General features: G+C 33.1%; 1 protein-coding gene and 1 long non-coding RNA gene across 4 annotated transcripts; one reads left to right on the plus strand and one right to left on the minus strand.

Moving 5' to 3' along the window:
• Nucleotides 1-6,501: 6,501 nt before the first annotated feature.
• Nucleotides 6,502-18,426, plus strand: LOC128170070 (uncharacterized). 3 transcript variants are annotated; one of them, XR_008241659.1, is made up of 4 exons: nt 6,502-7,460; nt 7,655-7,721; nt 8,567-8,888; nt 18,280-18,426. It is a non-coding gene; the product is annotated as an uncharacterized LOC128170070 (long non-coding RNA). The 3 variants fall into 3 exon arrangements; XR_008241658.1 differs by lacking the exon at nt 18,280-18,426 and adding an exon at nt 11,103-12,516; XR_008241657.1 differs by lacking the exon at nt 18,280-18,426 and having other exon boundaries at nt 8,567-9,787.
• Nucleotides 18,427-21,006: 2,580 nt separating this feature from the next.
• Nucleotides 21,007-22,635, minus strand: LOC128170072 (ATP-dependent DNA helicase RecQ-like). The gene is made up of 4 exons (XM_052836052.1): nt 22,361-22,635; nt 22,077-22,224; nt 21,601-21,855; nt 21,007-21,016 (listed from the first exon to the last, which is right to left on the minus strand). Exons 1-4 carry the CDS (start codon nt 22,632-22,634, stop codon nt 21,007-21,009), a joined length of 687 nt encoding a protein of 228 aa, XP_052692012.1. The 5' UTR covers nt 22,635.
• Nucleotides 22,636-25,472: the final 2,837 nt, after the last annotated feature.

Consider the following 25,472-nt stretch of genomic DNA (forward strand, 5'->3'; position numbering starts at 1 on the left):
TAAACCTATCGATGAGTGATATAACCTATCTTGTTAAGGTGGCAGATGAACACCCCATTACTTTACTTATATACCAGATACTTTATTATCTATTTCTGCCAAAGGTCTAAAACTTTAACTAGTCTCAATCTCAGGATACTTTGTGATATTTTCAAGGTTTTATGTATGAATATTGTTCTTCGAGTTTTATGTCATTTATTTGAGGAAATGCCTTTTTTCTACTTGTCACATCACATCACTTATTCTTCATTTCGTATTATATTATACTGTGACTTTGACTATGGCATTATGTTTCATGCAACTTTTATGCTATGTATTCTTCAATAAATGTTTTATTCCTAACGAAAGAGTTGAGTTTTGCTACGTAATAGTATAGATGTGATAAGGCAGGCATAAAACACATTTATGTCCATAAATAGTTCATGCATTTTGACCAATTTATTTATATGTTTTGTTTACCACGTGGTATTGTTTTCCACTACTGTGTATTTTTAGTTTAGGCATGCGCACTGGCAAGTTATGCATATAAGCTAGTCTGCGCATGCGTAGTCATTGTTCATTTTGTAAACATCCATGATTGTCCACGGTTTGCCACCACCCTCCCCTCCACCTTTTTATTGTACATCATTTGTAAGGCAGATGAACATCCCATATCTTTACTTATATACCAGGTAAATTATTATCTATTCCTGCCAAAGGTCTAAAACTTATACAAGTCTCAATCTCAGGATACTATGTGATATTTTCAAGGTTTTATGTGTAAATATTGTTCTTCGAGTTTTATGTCATTTATTGTCAGGATACTTTGTGATATTTTCAAGGTTTTATGTATGAATATTGTTCTTCGAGTTTTATGTCATTTATTTGAGGAAATGCCTATTTTCTATTTGTCACATCACATCACTTATTCTTCATTTCGTATTATATTATATTGTGACTTTGACTACGGCATTATGTTTCATGCAACTTTTATGCTATGTATTCTTCAATAAATGTTTCATTCTTTACGAAAGAGTTGAGTTTTGCTACGTAATAGTATAGATGTGAGAAGGCAGGCATGAATAAGCGTTACAATCCATAAAGCTTTTGAATGTTTTTTTGTTCAATTACATTGTAGGTTTATATCTCACTCAATACGTTTTTCTTAACTCTCCCTAAATTTATCTATTAAAGGAAAAATATATACTGTACACAAATTTAGATTCTCTTTATTTTATTTTTAATGTCAATGTACATTTTTTAATACGTCAGAACTGTAGTTTATTTAGACTAGTTATGTTCATCAATTAGTTATGCCTTTTAAAACTTTTCTATCAAGCATAATTATTTAAGTAATTAAAATCAGCATTGTTGTTTTTGAATAAGAGATAAATATCACCTTGTCTATTGTTGTGTTACATACAATATTATTTGCATTCTGTTTTATTTCCTTCTGCAGCATTTAAAAACAATATAGTTTTATTGAAAGTATCAATTAATGTTCAATTTTCTCTCTTTCCTCAATCGTCCAGGACCTATGAACTTTACAATGCAAATATATAATATGCTATGAGACATTGCTTTCATGCCAACGGAGTGGCCTCAAAGATAGTCCTGCCAAGTCACAAATCATACCAAATTCCGATGGTAATGATTTATTAAAAGTGCATCCCCCAAAAAAGTTTTATAATCATTTTTGCAAATGATAATTCGGTCTGGAAAAAGTCTGTCAAAGACAATTTTGATCAGATGACTTGGCAATCAATATTTTTTTGTGTTGTTTGTTTGTTGTTCTTTGTTAGTTTGGTGTTTTTTTTTGTTTTGTTTTTTTTTAGTGTTTTTTTTTTTTGGAGGGGGGTGGGGCAGGCATTGAATTCACTTGACACTATTCATTCAAGGATCACTTCTAGTGTAACGTGTGAACATTTAAGTGGCGTGCACTTTAGAGTAAAGTATACTTCCGGTAGTGGTTTAGTAGTGAAATATAACGTTTATGAATGAGTTTAACTGTAATAGTGTCATTTTCTCCCTAAAATAAAAAGAAAAGTAGAGCAATGTAATTCTCAATGACTATTTTCATTGAGAAATTATAATGTTTCTATATATATGTTATACACTCTACATTGACATTGTTGTTATTTACTTACTTATATATAATACCTCGGACTATTCGTTTTCATTTACATTTCTTTTTTGGGAAACTCAACACCTGACTGAAGCTACTCTGTGTTTGCCATGTTATATGAGCTAATGCAACAGTGTCCCAGTGTGCAACAGTTAAATTTATGTTCTAAATAACAATGTCCCAGAGCGAATTGTGTTGATATTTATCGCCGTAAATATTGTTCTACAGTAAGGTCAAGCATATCTTTTACAACATACGCAGTCGTAAAACACAGCATTGAAATCGTATAGCTATCATCGGAGTCCCATACCATAACATACAATCTCATTCACATTGCAGATTGGTGGTAAATTTTGGCTTCTTATTATTCTATTACAAAATATGTGTAACTCTTCTGTGTATGGATGCGTTTTGTTCAAATCTCATAGCGTTGCATTGAAATCTCATAGTATCTCAATAAAATTGCATATTATAGCATAGCAAAAAAATGTAAAAGTTATGCATGAAATGACTGTAAGACAAATGCTTAGTCACACAACTGTCCTTATTTACCACACATCCTACTAACTGGAAATCTATTTGTACGTCTCAAACATTTATATCAAAGAGGACTCCATGTCTCAGGAACAATAATATTACAAGAAACACTATACCTACTGTCGGTACCACCTCCTGCCCAGTACATTGACAGTGTGTTATCTAATACAACGATAAACTACCAGGAGTTATCTTCCATGACAAGTGTTCTAGTTATATACAGAGAACTCTGTGCAGTAGATGTGTGTTGTGTGTATTGTTTATTGTTTGTATATTGCACTCATATAATAACATGTCGATATTAAGATATCTGTGCTACCACACAAAGTTACATATGTAGAAAAAAAGATTAACAATATATAATGATTACAGAAAAGGAATATATTTAATGTACACTGTACATGTATATGTTTTTTTCGGAAGAAAGAAGAAAAATATATCTTCTTGTATTGATAATTTACAAAGTGGTTAGCGTATCTAACGATTTTTGACTCATACAAATCAGAGTGGATACTCATTATTTATATAAATAATTAGCTACATATTACACACATTTTATATATCCGTAAATTAACAGAAGCAAAGTTCATACAAATGTATTCTTATCTGGCCTACACACTGAAGGGTTTCACTACTTTTTTAGACTTTATAGAAGTCGTCTTTTTCTGGTTAATAGCACTTATAGAGTTTTAAAAGTCTTTGAAACTAACAATATGACATCAGTATGCTAATACATGTTTCCAACAAAGTATTAAGAAAACATGGGTAAAAATAATTTAAGTATGAAAAGATAAGGCTAATGTAAAAATTTTAAACGATAGTATTACATTTCAAATTATAACTGAATTTCTATAACATCAAGTGACCCTACTTTTAAGCTTAAGTGTAAAATATAGTTTCAAGACATGAATTCATGCAGTGGCTCTACACTCTATTCTCATATCAAATTAGTTGAAATAATATAGGAATTTTAAAGAAATATATTTTGCAACACCGAGGCGTAACCATTTTTTTGTTTTATGGGGGTTTTTTTGTGGGCGGATGGGGGTTGCATTCATTTGACACCATTCATTCAAAGATCACTTCCAGTGTAACGTGTGAACATTTAGGTGGCGTGCACTCAAGAGTGTCTTTCCGGTATTGTTTGAATAGTGGACTATAACGATTGTGAATGAGTTACAATGCTGTCGTTTTATCACTACAATAATAAAAAGTGGAGCATTGGCATTTTCAATGACCAGTTTCATTGAGAAATTATAATGTTTCGACATATTTTTTTACACACTACATTGAAATGATTGTTAAGTATTTACTTATATTGTACTTCGGACTCTTCGTTTTCATAAACATTTCTTTTAGGTAAGATGAACACCTTACTGAAGCTACACTGTGTTTGCTTTGTTATATGAGCTAATGCAACAGTGTCCCAGTATGGATCAGTTTAATATATGTTCTAAAAAAACAATGTCCTAGAGCGAATTATGTTGATATTTATCGCCGTAACTATAGTTCTACAGTAAGATCAAGCATATCTTTTACAATATACGAAATAGTAAAACATAGCACTGAACTAGTATAGCATGCGTTGAAATCCCATACTATAGCACTGGAATTTCATATCATAATATACAATCTCATAGATTCTTATTTGTCATATCATACCATGGTATATTATAGCATGGCATACATCATGAACTTAACTCGGTTTTGAATAATTTTATTTCAAAGAATAAATATTCACATTGCAGATTGGTGGTAAATTATAATGGCTTCTTATTAATCCATTTCAAAATGTTTGGAATTCTTCTGTGTATGAACGTGTTTTGTTCAAATATCATAGCATTGCATTGAAATCTCATAGCATATTAATAAATCGCGTATCATAGCATAGCATAACATTGTAAAAGATATGCACGAAATGATTGTAGGACAAATGCTTAGTACACAACTGTCGATATTTAACACATCCTACTAACTGGAATGATATTTGTACCTATCCAATATTTATATCAGAGAGGACTCTATGTCTCAGGAACAATAACTTTACAAGAAACACTATACCTGCTGTCTGTACCAACACCTGTCCTGTACATTGACAGTGGGTTATTTAATACAACAATACACTACCAGGAGTTATTTTCCATGGAGAGTATTCTTGTTATAAACAGAGAGTTCTGTGCAGTATATTTGTGTTGTGTTTAGTATTTATTGTTTGTATATTGCACTCATATAATAACATGTCGTTTTCGATATTAACATATCAGTGCTACCACACAGAGTTGCATATGTAGAAAAAAAGATTAACAATATATAATGATTACAGAAAAGAAATATATTCAATGTACACTGTACATGTATTTGTGTTTGTCAGAAAAAAGAGGGAGAAATATATCTTCTTGTATCGAAAATTTACAAAGTGGTTAGCGTATCTAACGAATTTGACTCATAAAAATCAGATTTGATACTCAATTTTTATATAAAAAATTAGCTACATATTACACACATTTTAGATATCCGTAATTTTACAGAAAAATAGTTCAAACAAATGTTTTCTTATCTGGCCCACATGCATCAACAGGTTTCACTGCCATCTACTTTTTTAAAGACTTTATCGAAGTCGTCTTATTCTGGTTAATAACACTTATAGAGTTTTTACTCTCTTTGAAATTAACATAATAACACAGGAAAGTGTACATTCAAAATATATAAGCAATGAAGGAAAGCACTTGGAGGCAAATTACATGCAGCATGACATCAGAATGCTAATACATGTTTCCAACAAAGTATTACGAAAACATCAGTAAAAACATTTAAGTTTATACAGATAAGACTAATGAAACATTAAAACAACGGTTTTCAGTTTCAAATTATAACTGAATTTCAGAGAAAAAAAATAATGTCATTGAAAAGATCAAATGGCCCTACTTTGAAGCTTAATCGAAGAATACATTTTGAAGACATGAATTCAGTAGCTTAACAGGTTATTCTCATATAGATGTGATTAAAATAGTTTACGAATTTTTAAGAAAAATATTCTTGAGGCGTTGCCAATACTTTCAAATGATTTGCAAGTCCCACTTAAAATATTATATATATTTATCACATTTATGTTTAGTTCAATATACAGTGGTATCACATATGTAATGAATTTTTGATATTACACTGTGTATTCGAACCAAGCGTGACGTCATAATTAAACATTACGTAGGTTTTGGATATTGATTAACGTAGAATGAAAAATTCAAAGATATAATTCAGTTGATGTATGGAGTTGTAAATGCTAAGCATTTATTGCTACTTTTGTTCATGAATAAATATAAATATGTTTTGGTTTTTTTTGGTATTTTGTTGCGATTTAATTCAACAATTCATAATTTAGACTTTTACCTGTCAATTAATAAATAACATAACTCTCTTCTATTGATGAATGTGGTTATTGCATTATTGTTTATTGAATGATTTACTTTATTAGAATAATTCATTGATTAGTAATCACATTGATTAGTAATCACTTGATAAGAAGTGCACGCTGTGTTAGACAAATATACGACTTTTATGAATTTATGAAATGTGTATCGAAGAGTGTTACATCCTTTTTAAAACATTACGTGATTGGTTGGAAAATACCATGCAAAACTTTACAAGAACAGCATTGAGCAGTTTCAATGTAACCCAACCAGATTTTATGTCCATAAATAGTTGATGCATGTTGACCACTTTATTTGTATGTTTTGTTTACCACGTGGTATTGTTTTCCACTACTGTGTATTTTTAGTTTAGGCATGTGCACTGGCAAGTTATGCATATTAGCTAGTCTGCGCATGCGTATTCATTGTTCATTTTGTAAACATCCATGATTGTCCACGGTTTGTGAAAGAAGATGTTTACATGAATTACGACCCCGTCCGTCTAATTTTTCGATATTCTGCGACTTCAACAATTCACTAACGGGACCTGGTTTGTGGTCTCATAGGTAACGTTATCTATATCCCGTTTTTTAACGATTTAACAAGGCTTCATGGTACTGCAGAAGTGATTTTCGCGCGAATCAAAATGGCGCCAGTGACACTCCAGTCATAACATTGTTGCCCATCGATGTCAAAGTTATTGTGTGCGATGTACCAGAGACGTGGATGTGATTTATTATACAGCAGTTTGAACTTGTGTATATTTGCGTGTAATGTGTGAAAATATCTGTGTCAACTTTTTCTATTGTTTATTTCATAATATCAACATTGATAGTGGGCGATTCGCATGTGAAAAGACTCAAAACATTTTTAGGTTCACGTCGCTTCGCTAATTTTGTGTTTAATATATATGAACTCAAAGAGGTGAACTATTTCGGTATAAGTGGAGGACTTGTGAACAATGGTCACCATCTATCCCTTATTACATCTGCAGTACGACGGTGTAGACCTCAGCACCTAATTGTTTTCATTGGAGGCAATGATTTGGACTCGAGTGAACTAGATTTTAGTTTGGAATGTATTGTTTCTAAATTGACTGCCTATGGGACTCAACTTAAAAGGTGTTTCCATTTAAAGTCTGCTACCGTGCTGAGTTTTCTCCCTAGAGAAGTTACTAGAAATTATTTATATATATATATATACATTTTATATATATCTTATTTATAATCAACGAGTCAAAAAAGAGGATTCGCGGAAAGTCAAAAACCAATCTTATGCAACGGGGTTCATCTTAATGACTTGGGGTTCCATAAACTGTTTAGACAGATTAGAGGTGTCATATTAATTCAGCTAAGACAGGAACCCAAGCCTAGTCCTTCTGTAAACAGCAATGACGACAAGGGCTTCTAGCTGTAAATATTGCTTTGTAACCACCCATCGTGCAATTTTATTTCCCATATTTTTGTTTAATAAGTCTGATGTGAACAATGCGGTCACGCTTCAAGTAATTAAAATTTTATCAAGTGTTCCTTAAACCTTTAACAATTTTATAAGATTAACCTTATGTTTGTAATATTATCTATTTAACCTGATATGTTTATTTCAGTTCAAAGCATCCAGATCAATCTGCAGACAAGACTTTGCATCACTTGTTATAATTTGTTTGGACACAGGTAACAGCTTTGATTTTTGGTCTATGACAATTTACCAAACAAATACCAGAATATGAATATTTCTGAATATTTAAAAGCTATATCAGCTTATTTGAATGAATATAAGATACAGCTCCAATGCTATGGCGGCAGGAGCAATGATACATGTATGTTATAATAAGCAGGTTTGCAATGTTTATATATAAAACAGAGCCTCAGGCTATGCTAAGCAAGTACATTGGTGTACAAGTTGCAATGTTTATATATAAAATGATTTAGCTTGATGCAAGTATGCAATCAATTACTTTCGTCAATGTCTTCGAATACATTGCATGTCGTGATGCTGTTAAGCACAAATGTACACCTCTAATGCTATGGCATATGTAAGTTATAAAACTACTAAATGTATGGCAGAATTCTTTCTGCTATAAGCAATGTGTTATATCATTTATAAAAAGCTTAACACTAATTGTCTGAGAGCATAATTTATATATATATATATATATATATATATATATATATATATATATATATATATATATATATATATATATAAATATATATATATATATATATATATATATATATATATATATATATATATATATATATATATATATATATATATATATATATATATATATATATATATATATATATATATATATATATACCTGGGGTATATAACAATATATATATATATATATATACCTGGGGTATATAACAAGCTGCTATACCACAGTTTTACCTTACATTAGAACAGTTTAAAGATAGCATGAAAGCTTTTTGGCTATGCAAATTCTTGTATCTGATCATTTTAGTTTAAATATTAACAACTTTATTTCCTTTTTATTTTACTCTATTAGATTTAGATGACATCCACACCAAAACGCAGGAGGCGGAACAAGACAGCCTTGCATCCTCCCACATAAACCCATCCTCAAAGCGGTCTTATGTCTCCTGAGGACATGGAAACGATGATAAGGACGTGCATGGCCTCTATCATCCCAACCATTGAAGATACTTTTCGACGCAATATGGATGAATATCCCCATGGTGAGAGCAATCCTTCATTGTCAATCCCCATCCAGACTGCAACTTCACAACAACAATCAGCCGACACTCAACAAGCCTCTTCGCAAGCAGTAACACCTGACCATTCCCTACTGCAAGTGATAACTTCTCAAGGTATGCAGTTGCTTAATCAGAAAACTGAAGGGGATTCACGCTCGGCAACTGGTTTAACATTGAGTGTAGATTTCAAAATTAGGGCAAAAATCCACGCCAATGAGTTTATCAAATTTCCTGTCCTGTTGCCAAATAATTTTGATCATGATGAGACAGACAAGTATAAATCAGTTGATAAAAATGGTGAGCTCATTATTGTAAAGGCAAACGACAAGGGCCCTATCAAATCTATAACTAAATGAGTAGAGGCGTTCCACATAATTGTCGCAATCCATGATGAAAAGTTTCCCCACAAAATTGGAAACTTAATGACGTACGCACACACTGTGCAAAAAATTGCTGACTCGTGTGGGGACTCTGCTGTTTTAATGCATGATGAAAAGTTTAGGCGATGGCGCGAAAAAGAACCTTCATTATGTGCTTGGGAGAAGAAAAATATTGAGTTATACCAAGAAGCTTTAGTTTCTGGACTAGATTTTAAACTCAAGTACAAGAAACAGCCCTTTCGTGCCCAATCCAAGTCACATGACTACTGCTATTCCTTCAACAATGTTGGCTCGTGCACAAAAACCAACTGCCCCAATCAACATGTTTGCCAGTACTGTGCGGGAAAGCATCCGCATCGACAGTGTCCCAATAGACCAAAACAAACCTTTGCGAAACAATATGCTAGAAAACCTGCCAGCACCTCTAACCAACAAGGCTCCACTAAGTGATAGGGATATACGTATCATCACACCAATTCAAGTCGACAAATTGGCCAGTTATCTTGGACTGCTATGATCCATCTTTGGCCCAATTTTTAAGTAATGGGTTTACCTTTGGTTTTATAATCCCATATCAGGGGCAACGTGCTTTTAGAGTTTCTAGAAATCTCTCTTCTTTAGACAATAATGATGGAATCCTTCAAAGTAAACTCAGCAACGAGTTACGAGCACACCGTATAGCCGGGTCTTACCAAAATCCACCATTTCCTAATATACAAGTTTCAACTCTTGGATTGGTACCCAAAAAAGCTGTCGGTGAATTTCGTTTGATATATCATTTATCTTATCCTGAGGGTATGTCTATAAATCACAACATACCTTTTTTTAACTAAGATTTGTGTACAGGACAATATCAATCAGTGGAAACGGCTATTAATATAATTAGAGAATTGGGAAGGGGTGCGTTGTTAGCAAAGACACATCTTGAGAATGCTTATAAACAGATCCCTATTCATCCAGATGATTTCGAACTACTTGGATTCATGGTAGACAATATGTATTACTACGACAAAACATTGCCTTTTGGACTCAGCTATTCATGTAATCTTTTTGAAAAATTCCGCTCGGCTCTTCAATGGATCCTTGAAACAAAATTCTCTGTTATACATTGCGTGCACATCCTAGACGATTTTCTTTTCCTTAGTGAACCCCACTCGTCCAACTGTTACAGTGCTATGCTTGCCTTTTATCAACTATCCAAAGACATTGGCTTACCCGTAAAATCAGAAAAAACTGTTTACCCCACCACAACTCTCACATTTTTTGACATGGAATTAGATACCATGAACTTCGAAATTCGATTACCTCAAGATAAATTAACTCAATTGAAATTGGAAATTCAAAACTTCAAAGCAAAGCGTTTTGCAGCTTTGAAGGAACTTTAATTGGTATGCTCAATTTTGCCTGTAGTGTAGGTCCTCCTGGTCGTACTTTTTTGAGACGTCTTATAGATCTAACAATTAGCCTCAAAAAACCATATCACCACCGTCGACTGAATCTACAAGCACAAGCTGATCTGCACGCCACGTTTTTGAACCAATTCAATGGCAAAGGTTTCTTTCCTTCTGGCATAACCCATTCTTCATCTTCATTGCATTTTTTGCTGATGCTAGTAATGCCGGATTTGGATGCACCTTTCGCACAAAATGGTTTTACTTCGAGTTTACTCCTGAATGGTTTACAGTACCACATTTCGTTTAGAAAATGTTTACTTATTGTCATTGCATTAGAATTATGGGTACCTCTTCTGAAAAACTGTATCGTCGTATTACATTCTGACAATATAGCAGTTGTGCATGTGATAAACACAACTACATCAAAGGACCCTAACCTAATGCAATTGATGAGGCGTTTAATGATTCTTTCATTGCAACACAACATTCATTTCCATGCCAAACATATTCCAGGAATTTCTAATATAGGCGCTGAATTACTATATCGCTTGCAGGTGAAAGAATTCAAAGCCCGCTTTCCACATATGGACAACGAGCCAACTCCAGTTCCTCAAGCATTAGTGCGGATTTGACTGAAACAGCCAATATTTTAGTCCGCAACTTTCTGTCTGAATCAACATTATCAGCTTACAAATCAGCTTATTTAACCTACAAGTGTTTTATTGAACAATCCTTTCAACATAAAGCATCCCCGCTACCACCCTGTGTTCATCACCTGTCTGCATTTACTGTGGTTTCATTAATTTTCGTGGGTATCAATTTTCGTGGATTTTCTGAAAACCACAGTTTCAAGGATACGTAATTTCGTGGCCAATGATCCTATCAATACAAATTGTTAGTTGAAATTGAACTTCAATGAACATTTAATTTCGTGGATCAACTTAACAACGAAATCGACGAAAATTGGTATTCAGCGAATATTGATGAAACCACAGTATTGTGCATTGCTACCTGATTTCGTCACTTAGTTTTATTTTCCAACTACACCGATATTACACAACATTTCACCATTCGTAAAAGGCTTCAGGGATTCCGGAAATCCAAACCATCATCTGACTCACGGCTACCTATAACCCCAACAATTTTGAAGAAAATAATTCATGCTTTGGAGTTTAGTACCACATCAGCTTTTACTAAATCCCTCTTCCGGGCCATGTTTACCTTAGCATTTTGTGCTTTTTTTACAAGTAGGAGAGCTTACCAAAACAAATGCTCAAACCCAGCATTTCCTTCTTTTTGGAAATATCACGTAAGGATCCGATAGTCCATGCAATAGGTATATAGATATAAATATACCTCACTTAAAGGATTCTAAAGCAAAAACAACTACTCTACGCCTGCAGCAAAATACGACGGATCCTTTAGTTTGCCCATGCCAAGCACTTCTACACTACCTAAATCTTAGGAAACATTCCTCACCATCAGAGCCGTTATTTTCCTTAATGGATGGTTCGCCAATCTCGCGTCAATACTTCACACAGCAACTGCGTTCGGCTTTAGCTTTTTGTAATTTGGACTTGCATCTTTACAAAGCTCATAACTTCCGTATTGGGGCTGCTACTACAGCCGCCTCCCAGGGGTTTTCGGAATTACAAATTCAGAGCATGGGTAGATGGAACTCTGGTGCTTTTAAAAAGTACATTAGAATCCCAACACTTAAGTTTTGATTGACATTCGTTTTAGTTTTCACATTTTTGAGTTGGACAGTGAAGACAGGGGCTTTACAATCCTTTTTTCTAGCAACCATTAGACAGGGGCTACTGGTTGTGTTTTGAATATCTGTGCCATTATCTTACTTTGAGATAGGGGCTCAAACAGTCAATTTGCTTGTACATGTTTTGTCTTTTGTAATAATAGTCTTTATGTTGTAACCTTTTTTTTAGTTTATAGTTAATATCAACCATTAGACAGGGGCTACTGGTTTTTGACTAAAACACTCAAATGTGCTTGTACATGTATGCTTTTTCTAACGATAGTCGTTATGTTGAAGGGTGTTCCTTTTTTCACAAATTAATTATTTTGTAATAACTTGGTACAATTTTTCTTAATCATGCACTGACATTTCTGTTCAATTGCAATGTTGTTTTTGGATATGGGGCGTTAACAAGATTGTCTATATTTATATATATACGGGTATATAAACCTATCGATGAGTAATAAAGCCTATCTTGTTAAGGTGGCAGATGAACACCCCATATCTTTACTCATATACCAGGTACTTTATTATCTATTCCTGCCAAAGGTCTAAAACTTTTACTAGTCTCAATCTCAGGATACTTTGTGATATTATCAAGGTTTTATGTATGAATATTGTTCTTCGAGTTTTATGACTTATATTATATTGTGACTTTGACTATGGCATTATGTTTCAAGCAACTTTCATGCTATGTATTCTTCAATAAATGACCTGTTTTATTCTTTACGAAAGAGTTGAGTTTTGCTACGTAATAGTATAGATGTGATCAGGCAGGCATAAAACACATTTATGTCCATAAATAGTTTATGCATGTTGACCACTTTATTTGTATGTTTTGTTTACCACGTGGTATTGTTTTCCACTACTGTGTATTTTTAGTTTAGGAATGCGCACTGGCAAGTTATGCATATTAGCTAGTCTGCGCATTCGTATTCATTGTTCATTTTGTAAACATCCATGATTGTCCACGGTTTGCCACCACCCTCCCCTCCACCTTTTTATTGTACATCATTTGTAAGGCAGATAAACACCCAATATCTTTACTCATATACCAAGTACTTTATTATCTATTCCTGCCAAAGGTCTAAAACTTTTACTAGTCTCAATCTCAGGATACTTTGTTATATTTTCAAGGTTTTATGTATGAATATTGTTCTTCGAGTTTTATGTCATTTATTGTCAGGATACTATGTGATATTTTCAAGGTTTTATGTATGAATATTGTTCTTCGAGTTTTATGTCATTTATTGGAGGAAATGCCTATTTTCTACTTGTCACATCACATCACTTATTCTTCATTTCGTATTATGTTATATTGTGACTTTGACTATGGCATTATGTTTCATACAACTATGTATTCTTCAATAAATGACCTGTTTTATTCTTTACAAAAGAGTTGAGTTTTGCTACCTAATAGTATATATGTGAGCAGGCAGGCATAAATAAGCTTTACAAGCCATACAGCTTTTGAATGATTTTTTGTTCAATTACATTGTGGGTTGATATCTCACTCAACACGTTTTTCTTAACTCTCCCCAAATTTATCTATTAAAGGAAAAATATATACTGTTACAAAAATTTAGATTCTCTTTATTTTATTTTTAACATCAATGTACATTTTTTAAATACGTCAGAACTGTAGTTTATTTAGACTAGTTATGTTCATCAATAAGTTATGCCTTTTAAAACTTTTCTATCAAGCGTAATTATTTAAGTTATTAAAATCAGCATTGTTGTTTTTGAATAAGAGATAAATATCACCTTGTCTATTGTTGCGTAATATACAATATTATTTGCATTTTGTTTTATTTCCTTCTGCAGCATTCAAAAACAATATAGCTTTATTGAAAGTATCAATTACTGTTCAATTTTCTATTTTTCCTCAATCGTCCAGGACCTATGAACTCTACAAAGAAAATATATTATATGCTATTTATGCCGACGGAATGGCCTCAAAGACAGTCTCGCCAAGTCGCAAATCATAGCAGCTTCCGATGGTAGTGATTTATTTAAAAGTGCATACAAAAAAAGTTTTATAATCATTTTTGCAAATGATAATTCAGTCTGTAAAAAGTCCGTCAAGGACAATGTTGATCAGATGACTTGAGAAAAATATAAATCAATATTTTTGTGTTGTTTGTTTGTTGTTGTTGTTTGTTTCTTTGGTGTTTTTGTTTTTTTTGTTTTGTTTTGTTTTGTTTTTTTTTGGGGGGGGGGGCATTGCATTCACTTGAAACTATTCATTCAAGACTCACTTCCAGTGTAGCGTGTGAACATTTAAGTGCCGTTCACTTTAGAGGAAAGTATCTTTCCGGTATTGTTTTAGTGGAATATAACGTTTATGAATGAGTTTGTGTCGTTTTCTCCCTAGAATAAAATGAAAAGTGGAGCAATGTAATTCTCAATGACTATTTTCATTGAGAAATTTTAATGTTTCTATCTATTGTTATACACTCTACATTGAAATTATTGTTATTTATTAACTTATATATAATACCTCGGACTCTTCGTTTTCATAAACATTTCTTTTTGGGAAGCTCAACACCTGACTGAAGCTACTCTGTGTTTGCCATGATATATGAGCTAATGCAACAGTGTCCCAGTGTGCAACAGTTAAATTTATGTTCGAAATAACAATGTCCCACTGCGAATTTTGTTGATATTTATCGCCGTAAAGATTGCTCTACAGTAAGGTCAAGCATACCTTTTACAAAATACGCAGTCGTAAAACACAGCATTGAAATCGTATAGCCATCATCGGAATCCCGTACATGTACCATAGCATACAATCTCATTCACATTGCAGATTGGTGGTAAATTTTGGCTTCTTATTATTCTATTACAAAATATGTGTAACTCTTCTGTGTATGGATGCGTTTTGTTCAAATCTAATAGCAATGCATTGAAATCTCATAGCATCTCAATAAAATTGCATATTATAGCATAGCAACAAATTGTTAAAGTTATGCATGAAATGACTTGTAAGACAAATGCTTAGTCACACAACTGTCCTTATTTACCACACATCTTACTAACTGGAAATCTATGTGTACGTATCCAACATTTATATCAAAGAGGACTCCATGTCTCAGGAACAATAATATTACAAGAAACACTATACCTACTGTCGGTACCACCTCCTGTCCTGTACATTGACAGTGTGTTATCTAATACAACGATAAACTACCAGGAGTTATCTTCCATGAAGAGTATTCTTGTTATATACAGGAGCTCTGTGAAATAGATGTGTGTTTTGTGTATTAATTATTGTTTGTATACTGCACTTACATAATAACACGTGTTTTTTTTTTATGTTAATATACCCGTGCTACCACACAATGTTGCAAGTGTAGAAAACAGATTTACTATATGTCAAGATTACAGGAAAGAAAAATATTCGATGGACACTGTACATGTATATGTGTTTGTTAGAAGAAAGAAAAAAAATTATCCTCTAGCATTGATAATTTACGTAGTGATTTGACGTATCAAAGGATTTGACTAATAAAATAAGAGTGGATACTCATATCTATATAAATGTACACCCACATCTGAAAAACATTTTACATATCCGTAAATACACAGAAACATATTTCCTACAAATATATATTTTATATGGCAGACACACATCAAACGGTTTCTCTACCATCTACCTCTTTAAGACTTGACAGCAGTCCTCTTTTTCTGGTTAATGATACTAATATAGTTTTTACTGTCTTTGGAAACAACACAATAACGCAGGGAAGGGTACATTAAAAATATATAAGCAATGAAGGAAAGCTTGTTGAGGCAAATCAAATGCAAAATGAAATCAGAATGTTAATACATACTTTAACAAAGTATAACGAAAATATGGGTAAAAATCATTTCATCAGTATGAACATATATATAAGACTAATGAAACATTAAAACAACGGTATTCAATTTCAAATTATAACTGAATTTCAGAGAAAAAAATGTCATTGAAAAGATCAAATGGCCCTACTTTGAAACTTAATCGAAGAATACATTTTGAAGACATGAATTCAGTAGCTTAACAGGTTGTTCTGATATAGACGTGATTAAAATAGTTTACGAATTTTTAAGAAAACATTTTGCAATTCTTGAGGCGTTGCCAATACTTTCAAATGATTCACAAGTCCCACTTAAAATGTTATATATATTTATCACATTTATGTTTAGCTCAATATACAGTGGTATCACATATGTAATAAATTTTTGATATTACACTGTGTTTTCGAACCAAGCGTGACGTCATAATTAAACATTACGTAGGTTTTGGATATTGATTAACGTAGAATGAAAAATTCAAAGATATAATTCAGTTGATGTATGGAGTTGTAAATGGAAAGCATTTATTGCTACTTTTTTTCATGAATAAATATAAATATTTGTGGGTTTTTTTTTTTTTGGTATTTTGTTGAGATTTAATTCAACAATTCATAATTTAGACTTTTACCTGTCAATTAATAAATAACATAACTATCTTCTATTGATGAATGTGGTTATTGCATTATTGTTTATTGAATGATTTACTTTATTAGAATAATTCATTGATTAGTAATCACATTGATTAGTAATCACTTGATAAGAAGTGCACGCTGTGTTAGACAAATATACGACTTTTATGTATTTATGAAATGTGTATCGAAGAGTGTTACATCCTCTTTAAAACATTACGTGATTGGTTGGAAAAATACCATGCAAAACTTTACAAGAACAGCATTGAGCAGTTTCAATGTAACTCAACCAGATGTGTTTAAAAAACACATTTATGTCCATAAATAGTTTATGCCTGTTGACCACTTTATTTGTATGTTTTGATTACCACGTGGTATTGTTTTCCACTACTGTGTATTTTTAGTTTAGGCATGTGCACTGGCAAGTTATGCATATTAGCTAGTCTGCGCATGCGTAGTCATTGTTCATTTTGTAAACATCCATGATTGTCCACGGTTTGTGAAAGAAGATGTTTACATGAATCAAAATGGCGCCAGTGACACTCCAGTCATAACATTGTTGCCCATCGATGTCAAAGTTATTGTGTGCGATGTACCAGAGACGTGGATGTGATTTATTATACAGCAGTTTGAACTTGTGTATATTTGCGTGTAATGTGTGAAAATATCTGTGTCAACTTTTTCTATTGTTTATTTCATAATGTCAACATTGATAGTGGGCGATTCGCATGTGAAAAGACTCAAAACATTTTTAGGTTCACGTCGCTTCGCTAATTTTGTGTTTAATATATATGAACACAAAGAGGTGAACTATTTCGGTAAAAGTGGAGGACTTGTGAACAATGGTCACCATCTATCCCTTATTACATCTGCAGTACGACGGTGTAGACCTCAGCACCTAATTGTTTTCATTGGAGGCAATGATTTGGACTCGAGTGAACTAGATTTTAGTTTGGAATGTATTGTTTCTAAATTGACTGCCTATGTGACTCAACTGAAAAGGTGTTTCCATTTAAAGTCTGTTACCGTTCTTAGTTTTCTCCCTAGAGAAGTTACTAGAAATATATACTTATTTGTAATCAACGAGTCAAAAAAGCCAATAGGCTTCTTAAGCAATTTTGTGTTTGTCACACAGTAACATTTTGGAAGCTGAGAGGATTCGCGGAAAGTCAGAAACCAATCTTATGCAACGGGTTCATCTTAATGACTTGGGGTTCCATAAACTGTTTAGACAGATTAGAGGTGTCCTATTAATTCAGCTAAGACAGGAACCCAAGCCTAGTCCTTCTGTAAACTGCAATGACGACAGGGGCTTCTAGCTGTAAATATTGCTTTGTAACCACCCATCGTGCAATTTTATTTCCCATATTTTTGTTTAATAAGTCTGATGTAAACTATGCGGTTACGCTTTAAGTAATTAACATTTTATCAAGTGTTCCTTAAACCTTTAACAATTTTATTAGATTAACCTTATGTTTGTAATATTATCTATTTAACCTGATATGTTTATTTCAGTTCAAAGCATCCAGATCAATCTGCAGACAAGATTTTGCATCACTTGTTGTAATTTGTTTGGACAGAGGTAACAGCTTTGTTTTTGGTCTATGACAATTTACCAAACAAATACCAGAATATCAATATTTCTGGTTATTTTAAAGCTATATCAGCTTATTTGAATGAATATAAGATACAGCTCCAATACTATGGCGGCAGGAACAATGATACATGTATGTTATAATAGGCAGTTTTGCAATGTTTACATATAAAACAGAGCCTCAGGCTATGCTAAGCAACTAAATTGGTGTACAAGTTGCAATGTTTATATATAAAATGATTTAGCTTGATGCAAGTATGCAATCAATTACTTTCGTCAATGTCTTCGAATACATTGCATGTCGTGATGCTGTTTAGCACAAATGTACACCTCTAATGCTATGGCATATGTAAGTTATAACCCTACTAAATGTATGGCAGAATTCTTTCTGCTATAAGCAATGTGTTATATCATTTATAAAAAGCTTAACACTAATTGTCTGAGAGCATAATATATATATATATATATATATATATATATATATATATATATATATATATATATATATATATATATATATATATATATATATATATATATATGTGTGTGTGTGTGTGTGTGTGTGTGTGTGTGTGTGTGTGTGTGTGCATGTACATGTATATTAATTTTGAAAGGTACTTGTTATCTGGTTTCAAAGGAGATAGCCTAACTGATGAACGAGTACAGTGTGCACAGGTTGCCGTTAAAGACTCTTTGACATCAAGAGGAAGGCTAGAAGGATTCATTTCAAAGTCCGAAGACTTTCATAGATTGATGAATTTCCTTGAAGTAAGTGAAATTAAATGGAATTTAATTATGAGTTTTGATTAATTCAAATATTTCAGTATTTTCAATTCCTGAAAAATCTTTCTAAGGTTGAAAAAAATAGGGAGCATAAATCTCTATTCTTCTCTTTGAATTAAAAATTGAATGCCTAATTTACAGGCCATTTATAAGCTGACATACAACACCGGTATGGCAGGAGATCCTTGTACTGTCCACTATTACAGGAACCTATTGGGCCATAGAAGTGCTAAAGGACCAGTAAAAAATGCATATAGAGCGTACAAGATGCTTTATTACACAATACTTGATGCCATCTGCGTAATACTCTTTATGGACAAGTTGGGGTCAGCAGACATAAGTGATGTAACACTTCCAGATTTTTCACAAATGACACCCAATGATAGCATTCAATGGCTCAATAGCATTTGCCAGGAGCTGGTGAGGAAATATTTCTTTGAAAATGCTGAAGACATTGTTGAAGAAATTAGAAACGTTCTTGAAAATCCTCAGCATGAGGAAAATTACTGGACCTCGTCAATAGAGAATGGCCGTTTTAAGTGTCATCATTGTGAAAAGGATTATAAAAGAGTAAGTTCTTTAAAAGCGCACGAATCTGGAATGCATGGAGTCTCTTTGAGTAACCCGAAGAAAAAGAAAGAACCCAGCAGTGATGAATTGCAAGATTATATTTTAATGCTTTTCAAACTCACTATGCTCCTTCGGAACTTTGACAGTGGTGTAGATATGGGGGATGGAGGACGATGCATAAGATCTGCTAAGTATGAGCTTCCAATTTATCATAAGACAAACAAAATCAAGTACACTATCTGCTCCATTCATACGACTGCATTATCTTCAGGACTTCTTAACCCTGACCAGGAGGAGCGCTTTATTGCAAACCGATTTGTGAACATCCAAGGTGGCAAGAATAATAATATTGCACTTGATGAGTACATTGAAATGTTAAACAGGGACACCAAGGCATCATGTACAGGACACAAGACAAAAGACAGCATATTAAAACATGCCAAAGAGTATTTACAAAACAATTTGAAGAGGCTGGTGAATTGGGTCAAAAGGATTTCATCATCTTCCATCTTATGCAACTGATGTCGAGAAGGTGGTAAAGGATTTATTAGAGCAAGACGTACTACAGAAAGTGAAAAACAGGAAGCTAAATGTTATATTGACTGGCTTAGACAGAAATCCATTTTCCAATTGTTCTGTAGGCCTGTCAACTATGCTGCACCGCCATAGACCATGGTCACCATATGGACGATTAAGAGACTGTAAATTTTGAACTGGTTTTGTTTGACTGTTAAATTATCATGCATTTGTCATAATTTTGCAAGGGACCGTCATGAACTGGAATGTTTAATTGTAATCAATTCAGCACAGGAGCACACAAGAATATATATAAAGGCTGCATCAATTATAATTATCTAGGGTTTTACAGAAATACATTACTAATATTTTAATTACCGATATATTCAATTCTATTAGTTTCAGTAGGTATTATCTCTAAAATCTGGCGTGTGGCATACACCAGTACATTATGATTTACATGATAAAGCATTGGCTTCCATAATTGTTATAAACAGCTCAGATATTTAAGAATAAACAAAAAATGACTTTTTTTCTTTCATTTTATTACAGCATTTAACTGATGCAGATTCAATGATTTAATTTACTTAGAATGTACCCTGGCAAAGTGTTTTAAAAGGGTTGGATGGATTTATAAATGGTCACAATGTTTTTTTTTTCATTTACTGCAGAATGTACCTTACGGTAAATACTATATACATCAAAACAGGTAAAATTATTCTGGCTCTATGTTTGAGTCGGAATCAGAATCTTCTGATACATGGACACCAAATACATTTTTAGAGGTGCCTGAAAACAATTTTTCCAAAGGAAGTAGAGTACAATTTCCACAGGTACATGCGTTTTGTCAAATATCACAACATGAACAATCTCCTGAATAAGATTTCACTTCTTCAAGTTCGCTTTCCTTGAGAAATGATTTAATCATTTGAATTCTTCTGCAGTAATTACACTGAAACAGGTTCTTCACATCTTGTTCACAATGGATGAGATGATGAGAATTGTAAAGCAAAAAGACAACAGTCTTTTCACCATCTCTACCTGCGCGGCCAATTTCTTGTAGAACGTCAAGAATTGAATGAGGAGGACCAAAAAGAATAATACTAGAAAGGCCTTTGAAATCTACACCCATACCCAAGGCATTTGTAGAAATAATAACTCTTGTAGGGCTCTCCTCTTCTCGAATCGAAGATAATGCAGTTCCTTTGATTGATTCATCTGTCTCTGAATGGTACATAGCAACATATGAGTTTATTTCCTCGGGTGATTCATCCATAACATAATAATAAATCTTTGCAACATCACTTATTAACTTGCAATATACAAGAGTTCGTGGAAATTTATTTCCCAAGTCCACAAGTCCATCAACTAACCATGTCATTGCCATTTCAATGTCATTCGCCACTTTCTTCACAACATATTTAATGTTCCTCTTGTCAGGAGATAAGTACACAAATGTAAAGCCTGGCTTAAAAGAGACCACTTTCAAAACACGTTTCTGTACTTTCAGTGTGCATGTGGCACTCAAAGCAAGTAGAGATGCATTTGGAAAGATGGATCGCAGTTCTCCAATGTCACCAAACCATTTTCTAAATGCTTTCTTGTGAATATGTTCATCAGCTTGTCCCCTGAAATATTTGTTTAATGTGTAAAGAATAGCAGTTGGTGCAATTCATGTGCAATTGAAGACACCATTTTAGCTTATTTTACAAATCTTTAAACCTTCATTAAATAGATTTTTGGTTTACGAAATAAGTTTTGAGAGAACCAGATTTATTATTAGTAAACATATTATTTTGTTTACCGGGTATTCTATTTGAATAACTTGTACATGCTTATAAAATCTTACCATGTAGAAATTAAATGAAATTCATCTATAACAATAGCTGTGACATCTAGATGCTGCAGTTCAGTTCGCCAGTCACCTAACAGTGACTCGGGACTTGCAAACACAATGTCTATCTTGCCGCTCAGAATCTCTCGGTCTAGACCTTGACCTACAAACGTAAAGCATGATTGAGTCTAGGAAATGCAACAGGTTAGACGAGACACAGAAAAATTGCCGTGTGCACACCAAGACAGTTCTATCATTTAATTGCAAGATACATAGTATACAATGGTATTCTTATTTACCTTTATATGCTGCCGTTACACCGTTAATTGCATTTGCCCTCTCGACCTGATCTTTCATTAAGGAAATAAGGGGACAGCAAACAAGAACAATTCCGTTGCGACCTCTCTCCCTCTGTATCAACGGAAACACTTGATATGGTAAAGATTTTCCGAAACCAGTCGGTAAAACGGTCATGCAATCTTTTCCATCAAGAAGGCTCTGCAATATTTCCAGTTGTTGTGGCTTTAATTTTATACCGAGCGAACTCGTAACCGTTTCAATGGGCGCAGCCATTTTTAAACACATAAGCCAAATGCGTATAACAAACTCTTTCTCATTGGTGGATCATTGACGTCATTGGTTAATTCTCATTGGTCGTTGTATTTTCACAAAAGGTCACTCTGAGATGACCCCGTACGAGATGTTGTTAGATCTTGTATAGCGTATCGTAGAGGAGCGGAATTTCAAGTCTAATTTTAATTAGATTGAGGTACATAGCATCGTTTTTTAATGTTGGTGAGGGGCAAATTCATTCTAAAAAAAATTGACAAGCAAATAAAAAACCAAACAAAAAAGGAGTAAGTTTTAAGATCATGAAAATCATCCGCGGGGTTAGGGTGGGGTAGGGAGATTTGTGGGTGAGGGTGCAGAGCATCTCTTTAACTTCATATAACAAATATCTTGCTGTTAGTTTCCTTCTTTTCAATTCAATTTTATACATCCTCCCCCCCACCCCAAAAAAAAAGTAGAAGTGGGAGGCCGTTTCCATTTTAATCACTTTTTTACATCATAAATAAAACACAATGTTTGCTGCGAGAAAGAGCAGGGGGGGGGGGGGGTACAGGCCCTACTACCCCCCCCCCCCCCCCATGCTCCGCACTTGCATTGAGATGATGCGAGTTGTTTATCTCTGAAAATCCATTTAACAGTTTTGTCCAGTGGCTCTGGTTATTTATTAAGCAGTTTAGAATTATGTAACGAAGATATTTGGCGATTTGGTTCCATCTTCTTTCAGGCTATTTACAAAGGAATCAATAAAAAGTACATATATTGAATTATAGTTTTCAAAGAGAACAATTGGTTTATATTGCATTTAAAAGACGGTAATAAACCGATACAAGCACGCATTAAACAGATATTTACTGTAATCATCCTAAATTGCTCATTAAATCCATTTAATATTACCAAGCAAAAAAAAAAAACATTTAAACAGATTCAATTAAATCTCTTACTAAAAAAATATTAGCAAAAAATTGAGACTGTGCTGTATTTATATAGTGAATATAAGAGAACAAGGCACATCGTGGTAGTAATATACGGTGAAATGATGAAACTTTTAATTTTTGTAATGAGAGTAAATAAAAAATGTTTTGGTCCATTTTTGTTCTAAGTGACAACATTCCAAAAGCAGTAGTCAGCATTTTTTATAGACGTTACATTTAGATACATTTTTATAAACAGCACTATCACAAATCGGTATTTCTTAGATTTTTTTCTAGATATGTTAAAAACAAATACAGTTATACCCCATCACCAGAGCAGGATATAAAGTCAAAACCTGCAAAAGAGCAAGACTGTCATTAAAAAGAGAGAAGACAGACCTGTTGAAATATCAAATTTTACATTTCTTTGTGTTTTCGATTAAATTCACATTAGCATTACCTGAAACAATATGAATCAAAGTTATAATAAACATACAAAAGAAAAAAAAAGAAACACTCCAGACCCATACACTTCTTGCAGACATTTTTACATTGTACGCTACATTTGATTCCGTTATTTTTCTGATAATATTGACCCTTTGAAATTTAAAAGCTTTCTGTTGCTAACACACAGAAATAGAATTGCATGCATGTATCTTCACATACCGTGTCATTTAATATGGTAAAATTTATTAGTTATAGGAGAACATGAGGTCTGTTGCTACCTCATTTCACCTCCATTGAGAAACCTTTACTGCTCAATGGGGTTGCAGAAAAAAATATGTGATTGATGTGTTAACTCGATTTATCCTTGTAATGTTCTTTATAGGCTCTTTTATTGGTTGCAAACATTGTTGTTGTTGCATAGTAACGTCACAGTGAATAGTGTTTATCCAAAGGTATCAGCAATAAACACTTATCATATTGCTATACATTGTCGTTTAGTTGAAGGGGAGGTACAGATGTCATTATGTTGATATTAGACACATCTCATCTCATCTCTCTCTCTCTCTCTCTCTCTCTCTCTCTCTCTCTCTCTCTCTCTCTCTCTCTCTCTCTCTCTCTCTCTCTCTCTGTGTGTGTAACGCAACAGTAAAAATTGTTCATCTTCAGGCATCACTAAACGCTAATCTTTTTAATGTATTTAGACATTTTGTTGACGGAGAGATACATATATCACTGTGAATATGTGAGACTCCTTTCGTCTGCTTTAAGAGTATTGTTTGTACCTATCCCAGGTGATTATTTTTTTAATGATCAACTGAAAATTTCAAAAATTCGGTAAACATTACGTTGTGTCTAAATTATTCAAAACTTTCACAATAATATGTTTTGATATTGATTTGCAATAACATGTGATTATTAGCATCTTGTTTATGTTTCATATACTTCAAAAACACATTATATCATCATTACAAGTCTGCTGATAGAAACAAAAAGAAAAAAAAAACTTTTAAAAAATGAAGTCTGACGGCAGTGAAATAAGTAATAGTGATTTTTCAGAGAGTGCAAAATTGTGAGAGCCGGCATTCTTATCAAAACTATGATGCCTTTAACTTGTGTCTTGCTTACTCTGGTTGTATTTATGCCAAGTCTGATGACGGGATGTAAGTACACGAATTACTAACTTGGTTTGTTATGTTTTACTTTTGATCGCAAGAATGTTCATTTTTTCTCTACATTTGCAAACAAGTGATTTTTTCTCTTTTTTTTTTAAATTAAGGTGTTTTTTTTCTTTAAAAAACTGTTATAAAATACACTCGTTTTCCATCTAAGTTAAGCATATTAAAAAGTATGTCTTAAATTACCTCATAACACTTATGAATGACAATATCTTTTTAGAACATAGATTGACAAATCCTTAAGTGTAGTTGTTGTATTTTTTCCTCGTAAATTTAAAAAAAATGGTAAAATGATATATTTTGTGAGT

This window comes from Crassostrea angulata, unplaced genomic scaffold (genome assembly GCF_025612915.1).
Source record: "Crassostrea angulata isolate pt1a10 unplaced genomic scaffold, ASM2561291v2 HiC_scaffold_302, whole genome shotgun sequence".
Taxonomy (NCBI): Eukaryota; Metazoa; Mollusca; class Bivalvia; order Ostreida; family Ostreidae; genus Magallana; species Magallana angulata.

What these genes read in the sequence shown, in the direction of transcription:
- LOC128170072 (XM_052836052.1), bottom strand. Translation starts at nt 22,634, where the DNA reads ATGGCTGCGCCCATTGAAACGGTTACGAGTTCGCTCGGTATAAAATTA. An exon ending in TGTAACGGCAGCATATAAAG is followed by an intron (nt 22,225 to 22,360) that starts GTAAATAAGAAT and finishes TTACGTTTGTAG; the next exon opens with GTCAAGGTCTAGACCGAGAG. An exon ending in TTTCATTTAATTTCTACATG is followed by an intron (nt 21,856 to 22,076) that starts GTAAGATTTTAT and finishes CAAATATTTCAG; the next exon opens with GGGACAAGCTGATGAACATA.